The sequence below is a fragment of the Chionomys nivalis genome, chromosome 9 (assembly GCF_950005125.1).
Source record: "Chionomys nivalis chromosome 9, mChiNiv1.1, whole genome shotgun sequence".
In the NCBI taxonomy this organism is placed as follows: Eukaryota; Metazoa; Chordata; class Mammalia; order Rodentia; family Cricetidae; genus Chionomys; species Chionomys nivalis.
Genome location: NC_080094.1, coordinates 44,068,620 through 44,089,668, shown reverse-complemented (window position 1 = coordinate 44,089,668; position 21,049 = coordinate 44,068,620). Strand labels below are relative to the sequence as shown.

Genomic DNA, 21,049 nt, shown 5'->3' with positions numbered 1-21,049 from the left:
AGAGAAACCCAAGGTAGCTGAATTCACTGTACAATAACCTGGTCTCCTGGAAACTAATCCAGTGTCAGGAGAGTAAGAACCCAGGTGGCAGAGGCATTAATTAACCCATCTGTGTAAGCACTGCTCACAGGTCATGTGGTGGTTTGAATGAGAATGGGTCCTGTCTTAGTTACTGTTCCACTGCTGTGTAAAAACAACATGACCAAGGCAGCTTATAGAAGCAAGCATTTAATTGGGGCTTAATTACAGTTTCAGAGGGTGAATCCGTGATCATCATGGCAGGAAGTGTGGTGGCAGGCAGGCAGAGGTGGTACTGGAGCAGAAGCTAAGTGCTTACTTCCCGGTCCACAGGCAGGAGCTGAGAGAGGAGGCAGAGAGAGCATGAGACCGGGCCTGGCATGGGCTTTTGGAACTTCAGAGTCCAGCCTCCCAGTGACACACATCATCCAACAAGGCCACACCTTCTAACGCTTTCCAAACAGCCTTACCTAGGACACTGCAGGGGGTGGTGGTGGGAAAAGGAGACAGATAAACGTGAAGACTAGAACCCAGTGCTTGTCCAGTGCTCGCCCAGTGCTCACCCAGTGCTTGAGTGTTTGGAGCTGGAGTGAGGCTGCTGTGTGCTTCAGCTCCACCAGAGGGGGAAGGTCAGGACCTGAGCCTGACACTGGGGCAGGTCTGAGAAGATGTTCTTAGACTCCTGTACCCTCAGGATAATCAGAAAGCTCCCATAGGTGCATTTGAGGTTTTCTTTCCTTCCCAGAAACAGATGTTCAAACTGCGAAGTATCTGCACAGGTATATTCTGCACAGTCCAAGAGTTAAGAGGCAAAGTTCTGGCTTGAAATAGCAAAGGGTTTATCACTGGATTAGACATAGTAGGAGAGATTTGTTCCTATTTTATCCATCTATGTATCTATCTATCCTGGAACTTGCTCTGTAGACCAGGCTGGCCTCAAACTCACAGAGATGTATCTGGGATTAAAGGCATGCACCACCACTTCCTGCCAGATTTGTTCCTATTTTAGATAATGTAGGCACAATGAATAATCTCGTCAACTGGACTGCATCTGGAATCAACTAGAACTTTTTGTTGTTGTTGTTGTTGTTAAAGACAGTGGGTTTCTCTATGTAGCCCTTACTGTCCAGGAACTCACTCTTTAGACCATGCTGGACTTACACTCACAGAGATCCATCTGCCTTTGCCTCCCTAGTGCTGGGATTAAAGGTGTGTGCCACCACCACCCAGCAGTGAAGAACTGTCTTAATCATATTATTGGAAGCAAAAAGACTCACCCTAAATCTGGGCAGCGCCTCTCATGGCAGCTGAGATAACAGGACACAGAAGAGGGAAACTTTGCTTTTGCCTGCTTGCCCTCACTTTTGGCGGCAAGTTCATCTACCCTGTTCCTGAGGCATCAACTTACCAATATTAGAACCGAGTTCTTTAGAATTCCAGTGTAGACTGAAGACCAGCAGCTCCCAAAGAGTCCTCCAGGACTCCAGCACCAAATTAGGACTGCTGAGTCCAGGCTTGTGAATCGAACAACTACCAGACTTTCATCTTCTTTAGTGTGAGACAACTACTATTGACTCCTAGGACTGCATCCTGTAAGCCAACCTAATCAACCCAATATATAATATAATATAACGTGTATATAGATATATTCATTCTGTCCGTTCTGTTCCTTTAGACAACCCTGACTAATACAGATGGCTAAAACAACCCAGATGGCTTCTTCATGCAATGACTGACCTTCCAGTTAGGAAGGGCTCACAAGGTTCAAATGCCTGGGGCATTTCCTCTCCTCCTGTCCTCTGCGTGAATCTTTCCCAGCTGGAAGAGCAGGAGCATCTCCAGAAAACAAAAAACATAAAACCCAACCCAAACAACATAAAGTTAAGGTCAGAGCTGGAACTGACCCATTATCTCTTCACTACATTCTTCTGCTGGCTCAGAGAAGTCAAGGGTCCAGTGTGGATTCCAGGGTAGAGGACCACACAAGGTCATACTGTTGGGAGAAGAGGGGGAGGCACTGAAGTTAGTAAGATGAGCTCTCTCTGGAGCTGATGTGCAAGCTGACAGTGCTCCAGGTAATTCTGGGCTGTTCTTTCTTCAGAGAATATGGGTAGGTCGTGGGGTACAAGACAACCTCACACTTCTCCCCTGTCATTAAAGGTGTACATAGGTCTGGTAGGGGAGGCCTGGATGTGTGTGCATTCCATTTGTTACACAGTTATTCAAATGCCAGGTTCTTAACACACGCGCCATTTCGTTATCCCTATTTTAGAAACTCGGATGCAGTACTACTTCTGCAGGGTCGCAGTTAGCAGCATACCACACCATTAAGCAGCCTTTTCGGCCCTGTCTCTCACCAAGATGTTGTTGGGGCAACCGGCTGATGGGCGGGAGGCATCCCACGGGTAACACTTACCGCAGTCACCTTGTGTAGCAGAGCCAGGCAGCCGCCGTAGGGAGGCACTGGCTATCTTGTGGTGTGGCGCGACGTGAAAAGAAAAGGGCCTCTGCCACCCTAGAGGCGTTCAGCCGCGCCAAGACCCTGGGACTGAGTCAGATCTGACACTTCGCAAGCCCGAGGACCGCGGCCCTGGCCCCGCCCACCGCGCACGCCAGTTCCGCCCCCACCCGCGGTGTAGCCCGAGCCCCGCCCTGGGTATGGACTGGCCGGGCCACCGTCGCTCGGCCCCGCCCAGCACGGCCAGGCGAAGCAGAGCCGGCGTGCGGGGTGTGTATGTGTTCGCTGGGCGCCGGCTCAGCCCCAGGAAGATGGTGGCGGCGGCGGCGGCGGCGGCGGCGACTGAGGCGCTGCTGAAGGGGAGCACGGAGGCGACAGCAGCGCCCGCGGGCAGGAAGGTTGGGCAGCACCGACTCTGCGCCGCGACTGGGGCCTGGAGGCCGGGGCCGCGCGCCGGGTTGTGTCTCCCGTGGGTGCTGTCGCGGGCGCTACCCCCGCCACTGCTGCTGCCGCTGTTCTTTTCGCTACTGCTGCTGCCGCTGCCCCGGGAGGCCGAGGCCGCGGCGGTGGCGGCGGCGGTGTCAGGCTCGGTCGCAGCCGAGGCCAAGGAATGTGACCGGCCGTGTGTCAACGGCGGCCGCTGCAACCCTGGCACTGGGCAGTGCGTCTGCCCCGCGGGCTGGGTGGGCGAGCAATGCCAGCACTGCGGGGGCCGCTTCAGGTGAGTGCGGGGCGTGAGGGGTGCAGGCCCAGCCCGACGTTCCAGGCCCAAGGCAGGTGGGGGGCATGAACTCAGTAGGATAGGGATTGCCCTACTGTGTTTGATGGTCTCTTGCCTCTTGGGAGGGACGTTCATTTGTCGCCTTGGGGTCTTACTGTGGTGGAAGACTGAGAAGGAATGGGAACACTCTGGGGGCATTTGTTGCTGCTGTGGGTTAGATTTGGGTCCTGAAGAGTATAAAAGCCGGCCCTGAAAACTGGTCTGTTTAGGATAAACGAGGTATAAAGGAGAAGATGAGCAAGCCAGTTCTTCAGTACTACCTTTATCATCCCAAGAGATTGGAGATGTAAGTACCTAGAAACACAGTAGTGGAAGTGACATGTTGGGTGGAAACAGAAGGGTAGGGCTGGATTGTGAGATTTTAGGATCGACATACCAGTGTTTGACGTTCAAAGGGAAGTGAAGAAACTAGTTTTTGGGGTCCTCACTGTTGGTGACATATTGGAACGGGCTGTCCAGAAAGGAGATTCCCAGGGTTCCCCTTAACATACATTTACGAGTTGGCCTGGCAGAACCTCTTGGAGAGATCACTTATTAATTAATTAGCATTTATCTCTTACTTGCTTCTGTTGTGACAGGATTTCTTGATAATACACACAAGTAGATAGATTTGCCAGAGTTTGGTGTGGTTCACAAGAAGTTAGGAATACAGCAAGGGAAGTTTATGTACACAGACTCCCAAGTTAGAAGAACTAGAGTTGTCCGTGTCTTTGGCAGGTATTTGTGGACTCTGTTCTCCATCTGACATGGGAGAGCAAGGAAATGTGAACAGTGACAAATAGGGGCTCTTGCTCCCATTGATCGTATGCTCTACAGAAGGGTGACAGGCACTTGACAAGAAGATAGGCAAAAGGGATGAGCGAGATAATTTTAGACAGTCGCTATCAACAGAATACAAGCAGGTGGTCTTAACAGGATTCTGGCCAGCTGGTTAGAAACCACTCATGTGAGTGCTGTCTGGTCTGAGACCCGAAAAGGGTACAGGAGCACCTCTGGAAATGAAGGGCAGAGAGTGTGTGGCTTGCTAGGATTAAGTAGAGAAGATTTGGAGGAGGAAGTGACTTTGAACTTGGGCATTTGAGGTTCAGTAGGATTTGCAAATGTGCAACTGGGGAAAAGAATCCAGATAGAAAGATGCAGACAGAGTGGTGGAGGCCAGAGGGTGGATGGAGTTTTGCCGGCGCCCCTGCAGAAGACAGTTGTGAGGGAGAAGTTTGGAATGTTAAGTTGTTGGCTGATAATGTCAGATCTTCTAGGGGACTCAGAGAACGTGACAAGATGACCTCTTAAGTAAGTGCTTCTCTTTTAGGCTGTGAGATACAATGATAAACAAGACAGATCTTATTTTGTTCTTGCAGAACTTATCTTTTAGTTTGGGAATAAAAATACCATAATGGAGCTGGAGAGATGGCTCAGTGGTTGAAGCACTTACTGCTCTTTCAGAGGATCTGGATTTGATTCCCAGCACCCACATGGTGGCTCATGGCCGTTTGTAACTCTAGTTTCAGGGAATTGTACACCTTCTTCTGACCTCCAAGGACACCAGGCACACATGCAGGCAAAACACTTATACACAAAATAAAAATAAATAAATCTTTTTTTTTTTTCCCTCTGTGTAGCTGTGACTGTCTTGGAACTAGCTCTGTAGACCTGGCTAACCTTGAAGTCTAGATCCACCTGCCTCCGCCTCCTGAGCTTTGGGATTAAAAACATGCGCCATCACTGCCTGGCTGAAATATATCATTCTTAAAAGTTCTTTAACTGTATTTTAAGTCCAGTTATCAGTCTGTTGTAATTTTGCATGAGTGTGGAGGTGAACGATAGCAACAGAAGCTAACTTGTTTCAAAGTGAGACTAAGATTCATCTTTCTGTTGAGATGTTCCTGAGGGCTGATGTTGAAAGGCCAAGATGGGGAATGAGTGGTATCATTACTGGTTAGAGGGACCAGAGACCAGAGAGGTCTGTGCCGTGCCAAGTAGAGGTAGGAAGTGGATTTAGAATTTTGAACATTCACCCGAGAGTGATGGAATGCAACAGGTCACTCTGTTTTTATTATAGAGTTATTGAGTTTTTATTATAGAGTTATTGATTGGAGCCAGAACAGTATTAGCCATGAAGGCCAGTCGGCTTTAGCGCTTCCAAGATCAATGGATGGAGGGATCTTCAAATTCTCAAAATCTGGATACTCTGTTGGGTACCGAGGGGGCTCATCTGTATTGTTTGGAGTAGGTGCGTTTACACTGGGCGTGAGAAGTCACGAGCAGCTGATAGAGACTGTTGGTGTAGGTCAGAGGCAATGGTAATGGAGATGTGGTAGATATTGTGTGGTGTTGGAGTGATAAAATGTGGAGTGATAAAATGATTAGGTCTTTGTTTTAGACTGGTTTGTTCTTGGAAGAGAGAGTGCTGGTAGAGAAAGAGGAAAACAGTAGATCTTATTTTGTGCGGTTGAGTGATACAACTTACAAGAAACAGGGCCACAGGAAGGCTGAGATAAGCTTATTTTTTTTTTTTTTTTTTTTTTTTTGGTTTTTCGAGACAGGGTTTCTCTGTAGCTTTGTAAGCTTAGTTTTATACACATTGAGTTTGGGGTGCTTTCATGGCATGTACTTGGCATAGAAGTGTTGGTTGGGGTCATCTACCTGTAAAAGGGATTGACAGGGAGAAAAAAAGGCTGTGAGTGTCTACATGAACAGTTCAGACATGAGCCTTTTAAACAGAGGGCAGGCACTCCTGATAATGCCTCAGGTACTCTGAGATGCAAGTGACTGTTACAGACATTCCCTTTGAGCTTGTTCTAATTGCTGTCAGTGCGCTTTGCTGGGCAAACAATTATGACTGCCTCTGACAATACCATTCTATTAAACGGCTTCTGGAAGTTTTAAAAGAATGAAAAGTCAAGAGTGGTGACACACACCTGTAAACCCAGAACTTTGACAGCAGAAGCAGAAAGATCAGAAATTCAAAGTCGGCCTGGGCTATCTGGGCTACATAGCAAGTTTGAGGTCAGTCTGGCCTTTATGAGTCTGGTTTAAAAAAAAATAGGGCTAGAGAGTTGCCTCAGTGGTTGGAAGTCCTGGCTGATAACCTTTCTCACCTCCATGGGTACTAGGCAATGCCTGGTGCACGGTACACATAGAATAAATCTAAAACTACTTTTAAAATATATGTGTACATATTTTCTGAGAGAGTAGTCTGTCTCACACCTGTAATCACAGCTCTGGGAGTGGAGGCAGGAGGGACAGTTCAAGGCCAGCTTCAGCTACACAGCAATTTAAGAGTAACACGGAGTTACTTGGGATTCTCTCAGAAATTAAAAAGAAATAGATACTCAGAAAGGAGGAGGAAGTTACAGTCTTTTAGTTGAATGATTCATCTTTGAGGATGGGTAAAGAATTAAATGTTGCTTTTGATTACAGTAATATGTATCCTGGTTTAACTTACCTCTTCCTTCGTTCCTTCCTTCCATGGATATGTTTTTGACTTGTTTCTGATTTTCAGTGTAGTGCTGGGTCTTGATTCAAGAGCCTCATGTGTGCTGGGTAAACACTTTACTACTGAGCTACATTCCCACTACTCCCATTCTGGTTTAGAATGGCATCAAGTCAAGGTGTCTGTTTTAATTTTGTGTGCCAGCGGACGTGCGCTCACTTTACACGAGAAGATTCCTGTGTGGAGGTCAGAAGGTAGCTTAGGTTCTGGGGATTGCTCTCAAGCAGTAAGGCCTGTGTGACAAGTGCCTTACCCACTGAACCATCCTGCTGGCCCAGGTTTTAAGACTTATTTATGTAACTCCTGTGTTAGAAGATTGTGTAGGTCTTTTTTGTTACTTGAAAGAAATGTAGACTAATGAAGTGTTAAATTTTACTAACATTATCGCCGAGTTAAAGACTATATTAGCATTTATTTTGTGTCAGTGTATACTGTAACAGTAGTGATGGTCACAGCAGCATCTTCCTTCATTTCAGTTACCCCCCCACCAGCATTGTGCCTTTAAAATGTCCTTTTAGAAATTACCCTTTTAATTCTTAATATTCCCATTTCAAAGGTAGGTAAACTGAGTTTGAAGCGGGCGTTTAAAAAGAGCATTGCTTGTGTATTAGCGCAGAATATTTATATATGGGTGCACATGCCTTTCTAGAGGTCAGAAGGCAATTTTATGGAGTTGATTCCCTTTCCACATGGGCTCTGGCGGTCAAATTGGGTTGTCAGGCTAAGTGGCAAGTACCTTCACTTACTGAGCTCTTTGACCAACCCTGAAGTATTCTTGGTTTTTTGTTTTGTTTTTTCCCTCTTTCTATGCTGTGGATGAAACTCAAGGCTTTTTACATGCCAGGTGTGTTACCACTGAGCTACACCAAAGTACAAAACTTGCAGATTTATTGAATAACTTGCCCAAGGCCATAGAACTTGTGTGAAATTGGAATTTGAACTTAGGCCTTGTGTGATTCTGAAATCATGCTGTCTGTGATAGCATTTGGCCTTTCGTTTTTGTTTGAGTTCAGTTATCTTTTTGATCATTCTTTGGAAGGACTGTCTTGATTCCAGCAAAGTCTTTGAAAAATAGAGGAAACAAAGTAGGTTTTTATAATAGAAAGGATGGCATAAGAGCATCTTACCTGCCAGGACCATCGGCTGCTGCTCTGAGGACAAAAATGCCCTTCTAACAAGAGAGAGGGAATTCTGAAAATAAAATTTGAAGAAAATGGCAAGTTTGTTGTTTTTGTAATATGCACTAGGTAATTCTTGGTATTAACTGGAAGCCCTAACTTTATGCTCATGAACCCAACTTAGTTTTTTATCTGTCTTGTTTAGTGCTATGTTTTCAGAGTTTGGAAGAGTGCTTGGGGGCTGAGATTCTCCTGTACATTATTTGTGGGGTGAGTCTGGTATTGGCCTGGTTCAGCTTGCTATGTAATCTAGGCTGGTCTCAGACTTGCAGCAATCCTTCTGGTTTGACCTCTCAGGTGCTGAGATTGTCCAGCTTCTTTATAACATATTTCGTAGGATCAGCCACATGACTGATACTATCTTTTGTCTTCTGTTTCTCCTGAGCCTCTCTACCGTATGCCATTTCCTGGCATCTTTATTGGGATGTTTTGCTATCAGCTTCTGAGCTGAGCCTAACACCAAACAAACTTCATATCCTCATTGAATTTTTTTCTCTCTTTCCCTCCCTCCCTCCCTCCCTCCCTCCCTCCCTCCCTCCCTCCCTCCCTCCCTCCCTCCCTCCCTCTCTCCCTTCCTCCCTCCCTCCCAGTTGTAAGTTCTATTTAGCCAAGGAAAGCCCAAATGTAGACTTGTGGCTCTTGGCACCTGTCTAAAGTTCTATTAGTTTATTCTCTCTGACTGTCTGCTCTCTAGAGCACCCGACCCTTCTTCACCTTGTCACTGACCTGTCTGCTGCATTCTAAATAACTGGTCCCTCAGACCTGTAACCATCCCACGTGTTCTCTATAAATCTCCTAAAAATGTGTGATTGTTATGCTCAGAAAACCGTCTTCTTTCTGCACAGTCTTACTCTGTAGTTCAGAGTAGTTCTGAATTCACTGTCATCCTCCTGCCTCAACTTCCCAAGTGTTAGAATTCTAGGCATTAGCCACCATGGTTGCCAGAATAATTCTTTCAAAGCCCTTCTTTTGGAAATAAAAGGACTTGTAGCCAAGCCAGACAATCTGAATTTGATCCACAATACCCATGCAGTGGAGGAGAGGACCAATGCTGGAAAGTTTTTCTTTGACCTCCACACATGGACAGTGTGGCATACGTGAGTACTTCTTTTCTCGGTAAATGAATAAGATCACAAAAGAACCAAGCAAGACTCTTCTTATCTGCAGAATGGCCTTGAGCATTAGGGTCCCATTCCTTTATAAACATCCCCTTTCCCACTCAAATCTTTCTACTTTTAGGTTTTTGGTTTGTTTTGGGTCTCTGTTGAATTCCGTGTTACTCCCTCCCTTTATTACTCCCCCCAGCACACACACTACTGAGCTGGGGGCTGAACTCAGGCCCTTGTCCTTGGCAGGCAAACTCTCTACTACTGAGTTAAAACCCTAACCCAATTTTTAAATGGCTTTTCCAGACTGTCTTTGTACTTCCTGTGTAGCCTAGGATGCTCTTAAACTGCTGGTCCTGCCTGCACCACCCAAGTACTGGGATTATAGGGGTATGCCAGACCTTATTTTCAGTTCCTTAAAATTTTAAATTTTTTTTTTTTTTTAAGTTTTTGAGACAGGGTATCACTGTATAGCCCTGACTGGTCTACACATAACTGTGTAGACTGGTTTTGAGGTCATAGGTTGTGCTGAGATTGAAAGTGTCTGTCACCATGCCTGGTGTATTTTTGTCCTTTATAAAAGGAGTCAGTTCTTCTTACAGCATTACCTTCTTTTGAGATGTGCCATCAACCTGTTCAATTCATAGATTATTTTTGTCAATGATTATTAGGTGTTAGATATTGTACCCTACCTTGAGAATAAGAGGGTGAGAATTAGGCCTTGCTCTTCCCTCAGAGAGTCCAGAATTCTGAGTGGGAGATAGATGTGGGTATAGGCCCTTAGAACGTCAAGACAGAAATCCAGGCAGTATATGATCCTGGACTAGTTGTGTTGGAAAGACTCGGTCTTCTTAGGGCTCTCATGGAAGGCATCCCAGAGGACAGGACTTTGGGGAAATCCAAGAGGTTGAGTGTGGTTAGACCCTCTGAGGGAGAAAGACCTTACAGAAGGAATCAAGAGTTTTTGCGTAGGCAAAAACATGGGTTATCAGACTGAGTGCCTTGATTTCCTAGTGTGTTATTGTATTGCACACTGCTGGCTTATCACAATGGATTTCCTCATAGTTCTGGAGGTTACATGTCTGAAATGAGGTAAAAATAGTGCATGCCTGCCTCTAAAGACCAGAGAGAATATGTTCCATGCCTTTGTCTCAGCTTCTGGAGTATGAGCAGTCTTTGCCATTCCTTGGCAATCTACATGGTACTGTTACAGAGTCTCTTCCCTTATGGACTTAGCCACACTGGATGTACACGTTTGACCTTTTCCAAATCTGATTGTATCTGCAAAGTCCCCAAAGCCACATTCACGGTGACCAGGGTTAGGGATTCAGCACACATTCTTGTAGGACACAATTCAACCCACAGCAGTTAATGGAACTGAAACATAAATGGATATTGTTGATGAAGCCAGTGTTTGTGTGTGCTGAGGGTGGGGGGTGGAGGTGTATTGGAAGGAAGGGAGAATGGAAGGTGACCCTGCTGTGGCCTTTTATTAACAGCCCACAGCTTTAGATTGTGTCCTTGACTGAGGATGTACCCACCATCAAGGCAGGGCAGTTTTTGGCTGTAGTGACTGACACAGGCATGTGATTTAAGCTGTCTAATCTCAGGACGGCTGGGGACTTCTCTGTGGGTGTGTGTGAAGGAGAGCCTTTGTCGTCTTTTAATGGTGACCAGCTATTGAGTTTTACAGCTACTGCTGTTTGGAGAGGAATTCACCCCAGACCAGGTGAATTCCAGAAGGGGGAGGATGGCAGAGGACTTGCTGCATCTGCCTCAGGTCTCTCCTGAGGAACCACATTTTAGAGTTGATGTCTTGTCACTTACAATCTTTGGTGGCACACGCCTTTAATCCCAGTTCTCTGGAGGCAGAGGCAGGTGGTCTCTGTGAGTTCGAGGCTAGCCTGGTCTATAAGAAATAGTTCCAGGACAGGCTCCAAAACTACAGAGAAACAATGTCTTGGGGAAAAAAAAGAAAAGGAAAGTTTTGCTATGGAAAGTTTGATTGGGAGGGAGGGCTAGCCAAGTAGGGTTACTCAGCTCCCAATCCTGTAGCACATTGCCATAGACAGCTTCTGTTAAAGATCTCCAAGACAGCTAAATAGTTTTATTTACTTACGTATGGAGGCATGAATATAAATATACATGGGAAAATCAGAGTACATTTATGATCAAAACAGTTTTTATTTAAATACAGAGTGGCTGCAGTTGAACAGAAATTTCACGTTAATGTGGATTCAGCGTGAATGCGTCTCCGGCAGTGGTGAGGCTGCAGTTGTACTGTGTGAAGTGCTTGGATCTGAATAGTCAGCAGCCTCTGAGACGTAACTGGGTTCCACTTAGAGTTTTACTATTTTATGTGATATTTTTCAAGTGCAGTGTGACAAAAGTAACTTCTGTCTGTAGCTTCTCTACTGTTCAGTCTTTTTGCACTGTTGCTTTTTCCCTTTCCCTTCCTCACACTTTCAAACTAGTCCTAAATTTACAGGAATATTGACTTGACATTTTCTAGCTTTTTTTTTCTCCTTAGGATTGCTTTCTTGTATTTTTTCCCTTATTTTATTAACTCCATATCTCTTTAATTACTTTCCTTTTTTTCCTTTTTCCGTTTTTCCATTTCCCTCTTCACTCCTTCTGAGACTTAGAGTTGTGTAGCACAGGCTGTCCCTGACGCTCCTCTGTGTGTGGGCCAGCTTTCCGAGGCTGGTGTCACACTCCTCCATACTGGGGCAGTAACTGCTTTTCTTTTATCACTTGAGATCATAGTTTGGTTTTAACCTTCCAATTTTTAATTCTTCAAGTTTTCAGATTTTTTCCTCTTCTTCAAGTTACAATTTGAGTGAACATTAGGTCTGACTGTATCTGCATATTTACTTGTTTAAAATTCTTTATTTTTCATTTATAGAAATTAATTTTAGCCATGGATGAATTGCATATTTTATTTTAGAATTTGAAATGAACACCATATGGTAGTTATTAAGTGAATGAACTTTTCATTTAATTCCTCTTGGTCTTTTTTGTATTCTTTTTAAAGAAGATTTTATTTTTGGCAGTAGTCTACCCAGCCGCAGCTTTTCTGAATTATCATCTTTTCTAGGCATGCTGTCCCTAACACTTTGGGCTTGCCCACATTTTGGGCTTCCTTACTTTTCCTTTAAAGCCTTCCTCCCTCCCTCTCTCCCTGCCATTGTGCATCTTGTCATCCCCCACTCCCCAACACCCATCCTGGCTTTTCTGCCCGGCTTTTCTTCTCCTCCCTCCATTGTCCTCCTCTGGGAAGCTGCTGAGATTTATACTCTGAGTGGTTTTTCTTTTAAACTTAAATAAAATTATCCTTGAGCTTAAATAATAATAATAATAATAATATTATTATTATTATTACTGCTGTGTGTTTAAGAGTATGTGCACATCTGCATGGGTGCCCAAGGAAGTCAGAAGAGGTTGGGTCCCTTAAAGCTGAAGTTGCAGCTAGTTTTGAGCTATCTTACGTGGGTGTTGGGTTTGAACTGTTGGCAAGAGCCTTCTTGTAGTGTCATCCCTCCAGCCCCTGTTTTGTAATCGTGTTTTGTGTTTTGTTATTTTGAGACAGGATCTTACTATGTAGTTCTGGTTGACCTTGATATGTAGACCAGGCTCTATTTGAATTCACAGAAATCCCCTGCCTCTGCCTTCTGAGTGCTGCGATTAAAGGTGTGCCTCAGCCCCCCCCACCATCACCACATACCTGCCTATCACGTCACCACATCCTTCCCCCAATTGAAATGGCCTTACTCTATAGCTCAGGCTTGCTCTTGAACTCTGTGTGTAGCCTAGACCAGCCTGTAGTACTATAATAACAGACATGCACCATAAATCTTGTAAAGGTAATTTGTTAATAAGGATCATAATTGTGCTGACTAGATTTGTGTCACTTTGACACAAACTAGAGTTATCTGGGAAGAGAAAACCTTAATTGAGAAAATGCTCCTAAGACTGGAGAGATGAAGTAGCTGTTAAAGGCTAGGCTCACAACCAAAAATATAAGAGAAAATGTTCCTGTCTTAGTTACTTTTCTATTCCTATGAAGAGACACCATAATTAAGGTAAAATAAAGCTTATAAAAGGAAACATCTAATTGGGGGTTTGCTTATAGTTTGAGGGGGTGAGTCCATGACCATCATGGCAGGAAGTGTGATGGCAGCATGCAGATAGGCATAGCATTGGAACATTATCTGAGGGCTTGCATCTGATTTACAAGGGGGAGGCAGAGAGAAAGACTGGGACTGGCATGGGCTTTTAAAACCTCACAACCTACCCTCAGTGCCATACCTCCTCCAACAAGGCCACACTTCTTAATTCTGGGAACTAAACTTTCTTTTTTTTTTTAATATTTGTTTATTTTATTATGTATACAATATTCTGTCTGTGTGTACGCCTGCAGGCCAGAAGAGGGCACCAGACCCCTTTACAGATGGTTGTGAGCCACCATGTGGTTGCTGGGAATTGAACTCAGGACCTTTGGAAGAGCAGGCAATGCTCTTAACCTCTGAGCCATCTCTCCAGCCCCTGGGCTTGTTTTTTGGTGAGGAGGAGTACAGAAAATTTAACCTAGGGCCTTATACATGCTTAGACAAGTACTCTGTCACTGAAGTACATCCTGAGTCTACAATGTACATTTTAAAGTTTGTAATAGTATAAAAGAAAATTGATTTTTAGCTTTTAAAATGTTTTTCATGTTTAATGTGCTTTCAATTATGTAAAGAAAACAAGACATAGATAATTTAAAATGAACATTTAATTTAAGATCAAATTTGACCTGGTGGCATAGGCCAATCTATAATCCCAGCTACTTGGGACCTAAGGTAGAAATGTTACAAGTTCAAGGGCTTCCTGTCTACAGAAGAGTTCAAGGCAGGTCTAAATGTCTTCAAGAGGATCATGAGTGTGTGTGCGCATATGTGGGTGTGTACACGAGATTCTCTCTCAAGCTGGAGCTGGGACTGAAGCTCAGAGGCCATGTTTTTCACATAGCATGTGCCCTCCCTGGGTTTGATCCCCAGTGCCACAAGTATTTTTTTGAGATTGAATATATATTAATATTTATACTATATTTAAAATAATGTAGTATTAGTCTAAAAATATTGAGTTTAGACTTGTCTCGAAAAACAAATGAATTTGACTCTGTTTCTCCTGTTAAAAATAGGTAATTTTTCTGTTCTAGTGGCTTTAAAAATTACCTCATAGAATTTTTTTTGCTTTAACTTACATGATAGTTTCCAAGTATTTATAAGCATTTTTCTGCAGAATGGCATATTTCCTATTTAGTTTTTTTCTCCCTTTTCCCTATAAATGAAAAGACCAAGCCAACTGTAATTGCCACTTGATTTTTCTCTTGTTTAAAAATTACTTTATTCCATTTATTATTGTGTGTATGATATATGTATATGGATGTGCACATGCCATGAGGTCAGAGGACAACTTTGTGGAGTTCTTATTTTTTATCTTTTTTTTTTTTTTGGTTTGTTTAATACTAGAGATGTTTTACAAAGTTATGAAAGATTGTGGTCAGAAAGCTTAGCAAAGTTGATTATGGGGCAAATTTCTCGAAGTAGATTGATTTATAATAGTCTTTTATAGCTTGTGCTTGAATGTCATCATACTTCTCTTTTTTTTTTTTTTTTTTTTTTTTTTTTTTTTTTATTCTTTTTTAATTAAAATTTCCACCTGCTCCCCGTTTCCCATTTCCCTCCCCTCCTCCCAAATATTGCCCCCTCCCCCCACTCCCCTCCCCCTATCCCCACTCCTCTTCTCCTCCCCCCACACCATTCCCCCTCCCTCTCGATACTGAAGAGCAGTCCAAATTCTCTGCCCTGCGGGAAGACGAAGGTCTTCTATCTACGTCCAGGAAGGTGAGCTTCTAAACAGGCTAAGCTCCCACAAAGCCAGTTCATGTATTAGGATTGAAACCTAGTGCCATTGTCCTTGGCTTCTCATCAGTCTTCATTGACCGCCATGCTCAGAGAGTCCGGAATCAACCCATGCTTATTCAGTCCCAGACCAGCTGGCCTTGGTGGGCTCCTAATAAATCAGTTCCACTGTCACAGTGGGTGGGTGCATCCCTCGTGGTCCTGATTTTTTGCTCTTGTTCTCCCTCCTTCTGCTCCTCATTTGGACCTTAAGAGCTCAGACCGTTGCTCCAAATTGAGAATCTGTCTCTACCTCGATCCATCGCCAGATGAAGGTTCTAAGGTGATATGCAAGAAATTCATCAGTATAGGATAGGGTCATTTCAGGTTCCCTCTCCTTAGTTGCCCAAGGTACCAGCTGGGGACATATTCCTGGACACCTGCGAACCCCTCTAGAGTCAAGTCTCTTGCCAGCCCTAAGATGGCTCCCTTAGATAGGATATATACTTCGCTGCTCCCGTATCCATCCTTCCTATATCCCAACCATCCCAATCCCCCGAGCTCCTCCCATCCTCCCCTTCTCATATTTCTCATCCCATTTCCCCTTTGCCCCGTGCCACCTCACCCGCAAGTTCCCAGTTTTTGCCCTGCAATCTTGTCTACTTCCCCCTCTCCATGCGGATGACTATATGATTTTCTTTGGGTTCACTTTCTTATTTAACTTCTATAGGATCACACATTATATGCTTAATGTCTTTTATTTATGGCTAGAAACCGATTATGAGTGAGTACATCCCATGTTCCTCTTTTTGGGTCTGGGATACCTCACTCAGGATAGTGTTTTCTATTTCCATCCATTTGCACGCAAAATTCGAGAAGTCATTGTTTTTTACTGCTGAGTAGTACTCTAATATGTATATATTCCACACTTTCTTTATCCATTCCTCCATTGAAGGGCATCTAGGTTGTTTCCAGGTTTTGGCTATTACAAACAATGCTGCTATGAACATAGTTGAACAGATACTTTTGTCATTTGATGTGGCAGGAGCTAAAAGTATTCAATGGAAAAAAGAGAGCATCTTCAACAAATGGTGCTGGCAGAACTGGTTGTCAACGTGTAGAAGAATGAAAATAGATCCATATCTATCACCATGCACAAAACTCAAGTCCAAATGGATTAAAGACCTCAATATTAGTCTGAACACACTGAACCTGATAGAAGAAAAAGTTGGAAGTACTCTACAACATATGGGTACAGGAGATCACTTCCTACGTTTATCCCCAGCAGCACAGACATTAAGGGCAACATTGAATAAATGGGACCTCCTGAAACTGAGTAGCTTCTGTAAAGCAAAGGACACTGTCACTAAGACAAAAAGGCAACCCACTGACTGGGAGAAGATCTTCACCAACCCTGCAACAGACAAAGGTCTGATCACCAAAATATATAAAGAACTCAAGAAACTAAACTTTAAAATGCTAATGAACCCAATAAAAAAATGGGGCACTGATCTGAACAGAGAATTCTCAACAGAAGAAATTCAAATGGCCAAAAGACACCTAAGGTCATGCTCAACCTCCTTAGCGATAAGGGAAATGCAAATTAAAACAACTTTGAGATACCATCTTACACCTGTCAGAATGGCTAAAATCAAGAACACCAATGATAGCCTTTGCTGGAGAGGTTGTGGAGAACGAGGCACACTCATTCATTGCTGGTGGGAATGCAAACTTGTGCAACCACTTTGGAAATCAGTGTGGCGATTTCTCAGGAAATTTGGGATCAACCTACCCCAACATCATACTTCTCTTTAACAAATGTCATTACAGCCCTTTAGTTGGATTGGCATTTGGACCGCTGGTTGAGAAACACTGACCAACATTGGCAATAAGTATTTGGTTGCTTAAAAGTAATTAGATGTTTAATGCTGGGCCAGTTCTTAGAGTTTTGTTTTGTTTTGAGACAGGGTCTCATGTAGCCAAGGATTTTGAATTCTGACCTTCTTGCTTCTCTTCCTTCTGAGTGCTGGGATTATAGGGATGTGTCCGTGGTATTTTGAACAAGATGTCCCTCATAAATCTTGGTCCTTGATGACTATTTGCGAGCATTAGGAGGTATGTTCTTGCTAGAGGAAGTCATATCACTGGGAGCTGACTCTGAGGTTTCAAAGGACTCATACCATTTCAGGTTAGCTTTCTCTACTTCCTAATTTTGAATGGAGATGTGAACTCTCTGCTCCAACTGCCTGTTGTCTGCGGCTTCTGCTCTGCTTCCTGGACTGTTATCCCTCTGGAACCATAAGCCCCAAATCAGTCCTTTCTTCCATAAGTTGCCATAGTCATAGTGTTTTAAACCACAGCAATAGAAAAGTAAGTAAGAGAGCCATCATGCCTGACTTTTTATTTGGTGGAAGGCATGCTAGGCAGGCACTCAACCAAAAGCCACATCCTCAATCCCGTATTTCAAACCTATAGAAGAGATGAAAAGATTAACAAAATGAACATCTGCGAACTTCCAGGTATTGCTGAATTTCTTTCATATTATTATTCTAAGTAGTAAATCTTACAGATATCAAAGACCTGGTGTTATCATTCCATAACTATTCTTACCATCTTCCTGAGGTAGCTAGTATGTGACACTATGCTTATTTCACTTGTATGTTTCCACTTTTCTGTGTGTATATGCATATAATAAAAATATGTGCTTATTACATTAATATACAATACCTTGTTTCTAAAAACAAGATCATATTTTTATATTTATTTTATTATTTATTTGTTTTTGGACAGGGTCTCATTGTATAGTCCTGGTTAGCCTGTATTTGATATATAGACCAGGCTAGCTAGCCTCAAACTCACAGAAATTCTACTTACTGCTGACTCCAGGGTGCTAGGATTAAAGATATTCTTTTAACCTTTAAATAATTATTTTATATGTATAGATGTTTTGTCTGCATGTATGTCTGTGCACTATGTGTCTAACTGGTGTCTATGGACACCAGAAGAGGGCATTGGATCCCCTGGAACTGGAGTTAGAGACAGTTCTGAGCTGCCTTATATGTGCTGGGAATCAAACGTAGGTCCTCTGTAAGAGCAACCAGTGCTCTTAACCACTGAGCAATCTCTCCAGCCTCCTGATTAACCTTCTTAACATAGCTTCATGCACCTGTGTGTAATTTGCAACTGTGTTATTTTTGAGGGGCTGGGAAGTGATTATCAAACTTTTAAAACTCCTTCCAAATAATTTTTAACTTATTTCCTTGCTTAATTTTAGATTGATGTGTAGTTGGCACTTACCATTTTTCTAAAAGTATATTTATATACTTGCAAAGATGTAATTTCTGGTACATTATAGTTTCTGAGAAGAGTTTGTTATATTACTTTTTAAATATATTGTTTAGGACCGAAAACCTTGAATTTTTTTCTTAAATTATTGATTACATCTAAACTCCTTTATGTAATCTGTTTTAAAATAATGGTTCTTCATTAAAATATTTATTTGATTTTATGTGTATGTATGTGTGTGTACCACATTCTTGCAAGAGTCTGTAGAGTTGAGAAGAGGATTTGGATTTCTGAGGAGCTGGAGTTATAGATAGAGCCACCCATGGGATCTGGGAACCAAACCCATGTCCTCTGAAAGAGCTGTAAGCTCTCTTAACTGCTGAGCCATCTCTTCAGCCCATAATCTGATTTGATTTCCTGATATTATCTGATCATCAGTTCTACCTCATTGATTTGAGTGTCACATACCATATAATTCATTATTTGAAAGTGTTTAAGTCTATGATGTTGAGTGTACTCACAGGTCATGCAGCTGTCCTTATTATTTAATACTAGAACGTTTCATTGTGTGCAAAAGAAGCCCTATGTCCATTAGAAGTCATTTCTCTTTATTCCATTTTTCAATCCAGGATTATGAAGATTGACACTTATATTTCTTTTTCAAGAGTTTTATAGAATTTACTCTTTGATTTAAGGCCTTGATCCATTTTGACTTAATTTTTGTATATAATATGAGGTCCAACTTTATTTTCTTGCTGTGTGAGTAGACAGTTCGGGCTCATTTGTTGATGAGATTGTTTCCCTATCATTGAATGATGTTGCAGTTTTCATCAAAACAATTTACTGTAGATAAATAGGCTTAGTTCTAGTTTATCAGTTATATTTCATCCATTTTTATTTCTTTCATGTCATCACACTGTCTTAATTACTGGCATCATTGTAGTATGTTTTCAGATCTCCCCATAATTTCTTAAATATGTTTTTAAAAGATAATTTTCCTAGTTTGTCTTACATTTTATGGCATCTTTTGCTTTTTTGTGATGCTAGGAATTGAACCTACAGCGTCATGCACACTCAGAAGATGGTCTGTAACAGCTCAGTGCACAGACGGAAAGTTCAACTTTTAACTGTGTTCAATTTTCAGCTCAGTTTCCTTTATGGCTTATGCTTTTTGTTTCATATTTTGGAGTTTTCTTTTTGTATCAACCTTGCAGAGATCTTTGCTTTTTCATATTCTGATTGTCTACTTGTAATGTAATGAGTTGATTGTTTTGATGCCCTTACCTAGTCATAATAAAGAATCTTATAAAAGGTAAGCATTTGTCTCAGTTCTATTTGTATATTAGTATGCTTTTCTCCTCAAAGTTTTGAAATAGAGCCTGTCATAGAACATTTTAAATTTGTCTTGCTTCTTCTTAGCCGCCTTGTCTCCTAATTTCAATAACCGATACTGAGATTAGCCCAGGGAAATTTGTTGTCTTTATCTAAGCTTTAATTATTATTGTTATTATTAAGACAGGGTTTCTGTGTGTATCCCTGGATAGATCCTCCAGTCTCTGCCTCTTGAGTGCTGGGATTAAAGGCGTGCACCACCACCACCTGACAAGTTTTATTATTTTTAATTATGTTTGTGTGGGTATTTGCATATATATGCAGGTGCCCATGGAGACCAGAGGCAATGGATCTGGAGTTAGAGACAATTGTGAGCCATTCTATATGAGTGCTTGGACTTTCATGCATTCTTAATCATCGAACCATCTTTTTACCCCGTCTTCTTTATAAAAGATGTTTAAAAAGCCTTTTAGAAGGATATTTTATGTATTCATTTATTTAGAGCGCATGTATTTCAATATATATACATATATACATATATATACATATATATACATATATTGAAATAGATATAGATTTCAAAATTGTATGACATTTGTTGGTTTATCCCTAGGTATGTAGTTTTGTTGTCTTTACAATAATCTAATTGATAAGTGTAGCATACAGGATTTGTTCTTTTTTTTGTTTTTGTTTTTGTTTTTGTTTTTCGAGACAGGGTTTCTCTGTGGTTTTGGAGCCTGTCCTGGAACTAGCTCTTGTAGACCAGGCTGGTCTCGAACTCACAGAGATCCGCCTGCCTCTGCCTCCCAAGTGCTGGGATTAAAGGCGTGCGCCACCACCGCCCGGCCAGCATACAGGATTTGAACTTTATTATTTAATTTTGATTATTTTTAGATGAATTCTTGTGCTGTCTAGGATAATCTTCCAGTTCTTAAACCTACAGAGTCTTCCTAGCTCAGTCTTTCCACTGTGTTGAATTGTAGACTGGTGCTGCTGTGCAGTCAGCCATTTATTTGTATGTATGTGAATGTGTGTGCCTGAGGGCGTGCATATGCTGTGGTGTATGTTTGGAGTCAGAGGATAACTTTCCAGAGTTGCCTTTTCTGCTTCCACCGTTTGGGTCCTGGGGATTGTCAGGCTTGGAGGGAAGTATCTTTATATGATGAGCCATCTAACCAGCCATTATTTATTTTTGGGACTGGATTGTTCCATGGAGCCTGTAGACGTTTACTGCTGTACCTTTTTGTAAGTATGTATGTATGTGTGGAAGGATATATGGATTTGTATGTGTGAGTGTGTACATGTTTGTGTGTGAGTATGAGTGCTTATGTACATGGGTGGAGGCCAGAAGAAGGCATGGAGTATCTCTTCTATCACTCTTTACCTATAGCTTTGAAGCAGGACTCTCTGCCCCTTTGGAGCTGAGGTTGCAGCTTTGTGAGCATGCCTGGCTTGTTTGGTCCTTATGATTGTGAAGGCTCTTAATGCTGAGCCATCTCTCCAGCTACCACTT

The 21,049-nt window shown here is 42.5% G+C and overlaps 1 protein-coding gene and 1 long non-coding RNA gene across 5 annotated transcripts in view; one reads left to right on the top strand and one right to left on the bottom strand.

The window, feature by feature from the left end:
* Positions 1–220: 220 nt before the first annotated feature.
* LOC130881715 (uncharacterized) lies at positions 221–2,603 on the bottom strand. 3 transcript variants are annotated; one of them, XR_009057752.1, is made up of 3 exons: positions 2,435–2,603; positions 582–2,011; positions 221–358 (listed from the first exon to the last, which is right to left on the bottom strand). It is a non-coding gene; the product is annotated as an uncharacterized LOC130881715 (long non-coding RNA). The 3 variants fall into 3 exon arrangements; XR_009057751.1 differs by having other exon boundaries at positions 1,427–2,011; XR_009057750.1 differs by having other exon boundaries at positions 1,923–2,011.
* Positions 2,604–2,723: 120 nt separating this feature from the next.
* The window catches only part of Atrn (attractin), a 140,481-nt gene continuing 122,155 nt past the window's right edge, over positions 2,724–21,049 (top strand). For both annotated transcript variants that reach the window (XM_057780243.1, XM_057780245.1), the window contains exon 1: positions 2,724–3,197. In XM_057780243.1, coding sequence (XP_057636226.1) covers positions 2,788–3,197 — 410 coding nt within the window. In that variant the 5' untranslated portion in view covers positions 2,724–2,787. The remainder of the gene's footprint in view (positions 3,198–21,049) is intronic.